Here is a 7,500-nt window from a genome sequence, read left to right on the forward strand (position 1 = left end):
GTGTGTGTGTGTTCACTGCTGTGTGTGTGCACTTTGGATGGGTTAAATGCAGAGAACAAATTCTGAGTATGGGTCACCGTACTTAGCTGTATGTCACGTCACATATGCCATTAAGGCTCTGAAAGCGTATCGGGGTTCAAGCCCCAGCACTGCCAAGCTGCCACTTAATCCTCACTGCTCAAAAGGTGCTGTATCATGGTTGTGATCTGACCCCAACCTCCAAAGATGGGATATGCGAAGAAAGAATTTCACTGTGCTGCAATGTAGATGTGACAAAACAAAGGCTTCTATTCAACACAATGCTACCAACAAACACACAGTTTTTCTATGAGTTTGGAGACACTGCTAATGACTGACAACAATCACACTGACCTCAAAAAGTTTTAAAAAAAATAAATGAAGTTTAATGTCAGTCTGCTTAAAGTCACTGTGCAGGAAAATGCTAAATACTAGAGTTTCACTTGGAGGCAGATGGACAGGGATGTTTCGGCTCTGACGTGCCGTCTAGTGGATGCCGGATCGAATCCTCCAGATATACAAAAGATACAAAAGCCAGCATGTGAACAGTTCTGCTCATGTAGCAGCTGTGTGCGCACATGTATTCCTGGTGAAAATGTAGTATATTTGCACCTTTACTGATCTGATGGACTAACCCCAATGGTGTATGAAGATGGGATTGTGTTCTCGCTCTGTCTGAGGAAGTGACATATTCCAGCACTGAACTGTTGTCAAAAACAGTTAGACCCTCTTCGATATGAATAAACTGCTAATCAGTTACTACAGAGCTTTACAGAGCTTTGTTCTTGCCCCGGGGACAGAACACATATGGTTCCAAAAGAGCATTTAACATGTTACTGGATGATCCAAAGCTTCTGCCCAATAATTTTGCGTATCCATTATCCATTATGTTTAATCACCTATTAACTGAAAACTTGCTAGTGGAGACTTTTAGACCCTTCTTTTTGTCAGGGACTGTGAACAAGACGGTTATGTTTTCTAGATGAAGTAGGGAAAAAAATGTCAAAAGCACTTTCTATGCACTGTATAGAGAAAATGATTTGCATGGAGGAACAAATTTAGACCCACCGTCATGCTCTGAAGACTTGCTTGACTTGCCTTACAATGTCAGCAGAGACAAGACATCACATTGTAATAACCAGCACATAAGCCATAAACTGTGACCTTTAGAAATCAGTACACATCAGAGCGATCTAATTAAACCAGGCAGGAAGTTAATGAGCATACTAATTAAGTGAATCACTACGTTCATTTGGAATATATCAATTTGGCAAGAGTGTACCTGTCTCATCGTCGATGGTGAACCTTCCAAGGCCACTTCCATCACGGATGGAGTACTGAACCTCGCCGTCTCTGCCTGTATCGTCGTCGCGTGCTGAAACTCGGAGAACAGATGTCCCAATCCGAGCACTTTCCTTAACTGAAGCATTCACAGCAAAGTTGGAGAAATATGGTGCATAAAGGTTTTCATTTACATCTACTACCTCCACCTCTACAAAGCTAACCGATAGCAAAGAAACTGGCCGTCCTCTGTCTTTCGCACGGACCGTAAGGTTAAAGAATTGCTGAGTCTCATAATCCAACTCCTTTGTTAAACGAATAGCACCACTAGTCGCATCCACTTCGAAGCGGCCATCGTAGCTGCTACCGAGTGAATAGCGGACTTCTCCACCTGGACCGAGATCAGGGTCCTGAGTGTCGAGCCAGGCGATAACAGTACCAATCGGTAGATCCTCGAGAGCTCGAGCACTGATCACATTCGGGATAAATGCAGGAGGACAGTCATTGACGTCATCTAGTGTGATATGGAGTTTGGTTACAGAAAATTTCTGAGCGTTTCTTTCTGCACGGTCTCGTGCTTCCACTTTCAGTAAGAAAGACGGCGCGTATTCATGGTCCAACTGCCCGGCAACGTATACAATCCCACTGGAGCTGTTGATGCCAAACTGAGAGAAGCTTGTGAGCAAGGAATACTGGACCTCGCCATTTGATCCCTGATCTTTATCTGTTGCTTCTACCTGTATCACCTCTGTGCCAATGGGAGTGTTTTCAGGAATCCGTGCTCGGTATCCACTGTCTTGAAGAAACTGGGGAGCGTTGTCATTGGCATCCTCCACGTAGACAGTTAAGAGATGCCAAGCAGCTCTCTGTGGCTGGCCCAAATCATATAACGTAAGGTTTAGAATGTATCGGTCTGTTCTTTCCCGGTCTAACGGCAAGAAAATCCTGATCTCGCCATTGAGAGTGCCAATGTTAAAACTGCTGTCTGTGTTGCCATTGGAAATAGAGTAAAGTATTTGTCCATTAAATCCTGTGTCGCTGTCATATGCTTTCACCTGGAACACACTTGAGCCGATTTCCATATCCTCACGGACGGTGATATCTGTAGGGAAGGATTTGTCAAACTGAGGCGCTTGTCGGTTTACCGAGAACAAGTCAATGAAACCTTCCTCTATTTTGGGCTTGCTGTTGGCTTTGGCCTTATTGAGCAGCTTCTCTGCAAGTCTCTGAGCAACATGTGTCTCTATACAGCTGAAACTTTTCTGTGGGGATTTTCCCTGTGCTATGGATATATTCACAAACATAGGGTCGGAGAAAGTCTCCCCATCTGTGGCAGTAATTTTGAGGCTAAATGTGCTTTTGGGGTTTGCAGTATTAAGAGACCGGCGAAGAGTCAGGACCCCGGAATCGGGATTCAGATCAAAGAAGCCATGCTCGTTTCCTGAGATAATTTTATACTTTACAAGTTCCAACTCGTCAACGTCTATGGCAGACATCGTAGTGATGACCGCCCCGACTGACAAGTCCTGAGAAACCACACCGACGCAGGCGACTTTTTCAAACAGCGGCTTGTTATCGTTCACGTTCTCAATGTGCACCGTAATGTTCACTTCACTTTCTCTCCTGTAGGGGGCACCCCAGTCTGAAGCCCTCACTACAAAGCTGAAGCTTTCAGAGGACGACTCAAAGTCCAATTCCTGCATGGTTGTGATGGCTCCATTAAACTGGTGAATAGAGAATGGCAGTGGCATCAAATTTGCCATGCTGTATGTGATATAACTGTTTTCCCCATGATCTGCATCCAAAGCCGTAACCACAACAACTGTTGTCCCAACGGGGATGCTTTCGTTAACAAACACTTCGTATGACTGTTGTGTAAATACTGGAGCATTGTCATTTGCATCTTCTAGCAGCACCTGAACTTTAGCCTTCAGTTTACTGCCAACCTCAATGACCTCAAGCTCAAAATCTCGTTGTGTGAGCTTTGTGAGCCACCGCGATGTGCTAATCACTCCAGTCATACCATTGATGCTAAAAAACGCTGAATCTGCAGAAGGTGTGAGAATGTATTCAACATCAGCTGGTTCCAGATTAAGTTTTACTGCTAATACAATGGTTCTTGGGGGAACTATTTCACTTAGATTGACCTCATATACCTCCTTTTGGAAGCGCACTTCTACTGGGCTTGGATGAGAGATTTTAAGATGTACTACATGAACCTCTGATGATTTTTGTGGTGATCCCTGATCTCTTGCCTGCAAACTCAGATTCAGTCCAAAAGGGTAACTTTCCCACTCTAGATGCTCAGGCGCTTTAAGGACAAACTCACTTGATCTTTTCTTAGATCCTCCCTCCTCTCCTTCATTGTCTATTTCTATTCTTTCAATGCTAAACAGATTAAATGGGTCTCCGTCTACAATGTTTACTGCCTCAATCTCTCCGTTCAGTCCTGTATCAGCATCCTTAACTGTCATCACTGCCACTGCTGGTGTAGCATCAGCCCAAATGGGTGCTAGTGTCACAATATTCAGGTTGGGAGCATGCTCGTTGATCCGTTCCACATGGACAAAGAGTTTAGCAGTGCTGCTGACACCATTGTTGCCATAAAGCTTCATCCCTCGGTCCACCGCTTGGATTTCCAAATCGTACCTGTTTAGAGTGTCGACATTCAGCTTCCCGCTGAGAGAAACAACACCGCTCGTTGGGTGTACAGCAAAAAGTTCCATCCTTTCCTTGAAAAAATAGTAAAACTCCCCATTAGAGCCTGTGTCAGCATCCGTGGCTGTGACTTGAGCAATGCTGGTGCGCAATGGTGTGTTTTCAGCAATTGTGACCGAATAAGTTGTTGGGGAAAAAAGAGGTCTAAGGTCATTCATGTCTAGCACTTGTACACTCACTTTGGTCCATGCCTCCATAGTTTCACCCTTAACAGTTGCTTTGACTGTCAGCTGGTAGTTATCCTGAATCTCTCGATTCAGAATGGCAGCATTTCCTCCTTTGGTGCGTATACGGAGGAAGCAGAAGTCCCCAAGAGTGTATTCTTCTGCCTTGAAAAATCCCTCGTCGTCACCGGCCGTGATTCTGTAACGCACTTCCCATGAGCGCTGCTGGAGACCCATGCCCATTCGCACCTGGCTGACCGCGTATGTCCGCGCTGCTGAGTTCTCGTATACAGACACATGGTACAGCGTCTGTGTGAACTGAAGCCGTAGCCTGTCACCTTGGCAGCGAACCAGAGGAGGCGGTGACAGGAAGAACACAAGGGCCAGACGGAGGAGAGCGGCCCGAACGCCCGCCCAAAGGGCCATGATCATTGTCGTGCCATCACCAAATCCATTCTGTAGATAGACAGAGAGAGAGAGAGAGAGAGAGAGAGAGAGAGAGAGAGAGTTAGTTAGTTATCATATTCACAACTTTCAGGTATAGGAAAACATTTTATTTTTTTCTTTAACCAATTTTTTTTGCTAACTGTTAAACAAAAAAAAAAAACATTCCTCTTGTCAGAGGTGCTTCCATAAATGCCAGAGGTATGTAAAATAATTTGAGCAAATTTAATTTTATAATTACTAAAGGGGCATGAAATGATCAATGACTGTTGTGTTGAGACATCCATGAGGTTTAATAGAGTGAGAATTAGCAACAACTCTAATGGTAATTTCTGTCATCTAGGTTAGTGTGTAATTTGCTATACACACACTACAACTCAGAAATTTGAACACCCCACGAGTATTTTGATTAAAATGACCTAAACAATTTGAATCCAAAAATTTTTATTATTAAATGATTAGTGAACTAAAAAAACAACTACCAGAAAAATCATCTGTTATCATCATCATTTGTTATTCTGCACTTGTAGCACACCATATATGTATGTTCTGCAGTTAATACTCTCACCGTCTACAAGTATTTTATCTGCAAGCTTAACGGATTTACCCTGCTGGCCTGCCTGCCTTTAATAAAGCACTCATTAAGAATTGCATTAAGATGTGAGAGCGAGCAGTTAATAAGGTCCAGATTTCATTTTCTGAATCGAATTGCTACTCCGGATCGTTCTGTTTGGTCTGTAGCAATAATTGGGATTAAACTCTAATAAACTTAAGTAACTCCATATTTTTTTTTTCCAAGTGTGCTTGCGTGCATATCTTAGATGCTGCTCGACATGTTCTTGGTTGGTGTAACGGGTGTGAAGTTCTTCTTGAAAATAGGTCTAGTCCTGTGTTCATTAGGAACTGAATTCATTAGTAGACTCCATGCGTGATATTCACCCTATTTCCCCCCAATTATTCTGATATACAACCATATACCTAATTATGTGTTAGGGCTATTTCTTAATATTTATTAGCATTTGTGCTAAAGTGTATTTCCTATGTAATTTATACCCAAACACATCTGCGCTAAATACTGCTATGCTGAAGTTCCGTCTTGTCTTTCTTCCGCTATCAGTATAAAAGACTAGCGAAACCAGTTACCCCAAGTAATCAGCTATTCTATACTTAATGTCTATTATTTTTCCCAACCATGATTTCACACCTTTTCCCATCACCTTCCCACATTGAAGTGATGGATTTCGTTTTATTTATTTAGGTTATACGAGCCAATAACCACTGAATTAGTGGTTCAGGCTTCCGTACTTAAGACCTTCTGGAACTCCAGAATATGGAAACACTATCATTTATATTTGTTCTGAACCCTATTTTAGAGAATGACATCAGAATCTAGGCCTCAGAATGAACTCACACACACACATACACACACAATTACATATGAGAGAAAAACCAGCAAGGGAGTAGCACAACTGAGTCGCAAAATAATTACACAGAGCAAAAAAATCAAAAATACATTCAACACAAAAAACCCACATATCCTCAGGTTTCAGAAAGAACCTGCGGGTTCAGCAGTGTGTGTGTGTGTGTGTGTGTGTGTGTGTGTGTGTGTGTGTGTGTGTGTACTTGTTTTAGAATCTGATTGTTTTCCTGAACAACCCAAGGGATGGAGAAGCATCGGTTTAACCCACAGCAATGTAGCGCGCACACACACACACACACACACACACACACACACACACAGCATACCATGGCACCACAGTGGTCAGTCTGAGTATGATTCAGCAGGATACACACTCTCACACTCTCTCACACACTCTCTTTCTCACACATATACACACACGTGCACGCACACACACACACACACACTCTCAAATTGTGGTCTATAATTACCCAAAAAAAAAACGTGAAGATCAGCATGTTTTTTGCTCTGTCTTTGGCTCATTTTTCCTTCAATTTCTTTTCTCTGACTTTCTTTCTCTGCCTCTGTCACTTTCTCTTTTGACTTGACTAAAGCTACCAAGTGAGACTTTGTAATTAGCACCAGCTATCTCTCTGTTGCTGAACACTGGGAGTTAAATAATTGTAATTTACAGGTTAGCACTCGTTTGTAGTTTGTCTCATGTGTTTGTTGCCTGTCCAACAAAGGCCCAGATGATAAAGAAGCTAGTTAGAAGATAGACAATCAGATTCATACTAGCTTTGTTGAAAGATTAGCAAAGACTAGCAAAGCAAGCTAAGTGAACTAGCTACACACACTCACCAGAGGACATAATGGTCACACTGTACGTACACAACAAGAACAGATGAAACCGCAGCTCTGTCTTTATGTGTTAAACAGTAAATTAAAACTAAGTTCAGTTAGGAAGTAAATTTGTGGCGAACTGAAGAAACGTCGGGCCACAAACAAGATTTTTCCAGAGTATTTGTTTGGACCAAACATATATATATTTTTTTATTTAATGCATCGAACATGATTTGTGTAGAATTTAGAAAACCTCAGATAAAATCTGACACGTTGTTGTTCTTACTGTATGCTAGCTACCTCACACGTTGTTGTTCAGTCATGTGAACTAGCTTACTGTATACTAGCTACCTCACACATTGTCAGTCATGTGAACTAGCTTACTGTATGCTTGCTAGCTCACAAGTTGTTTGTCAGTCATGTGAACTAGCTTACTGTATGCTTGCTAGCTCACACGTTGTTGTTCAGTCATGTGCATAGCTAACTGTATGCTAGCTACCTCACACGTTGTTGTTCAGTCATGTGAACTAGCTTACTGTATACTAGCTAGCTCACACATTGTTTGTCAGTCATGTGAACTAGCTTACTGTATGCTAGCTAGCTCACACATTGTCAGTCATGTGAACTAGCTTA

The 7,500-nt window shown here is 42.4% G+C and overlaps 1 protein-coding gene across 1 annotated transcript in view; it reads right to left on the minus strand.

Annotated features, from left to right (window-relative positions):
• fat3a (FAT atypical cadherin 3a) overlaps window positions 1–7,500 on the minus strand; it is a 107,234-nt gene that overhangs the window by 62,127 nt on the left and 37,607 nt on the right. Inside the window, exon 2 of the mRNA XM_060887784.1 lies at window positions 1,301–4,637. Coding sequence (XP_060743767.1) covers window positions 1,301–4,613 — 3,313 coding nt within the window. The 5' untranslated portion in view covers window positions 4,614–4,637. The remainder of the gene's footprint in view (window positions 1–1,300; window positions 4,638–7,500) is intronic.

Source organism: Tachysurus vachellii, chromosome 15, assembly GCF_030014155.1.
Source record: "Tachysurus vachellii isolate PV-2020 chromosome 15, HZAU_Pvac_v1, whole genome shotgun sequence".
Taxonomy (NCBI): Eukaryota; Metazoa; Chordata; class Actinopteri; order Siluriformes; family Bagridae; genus Tachysurus; species Tachysurus vachellii.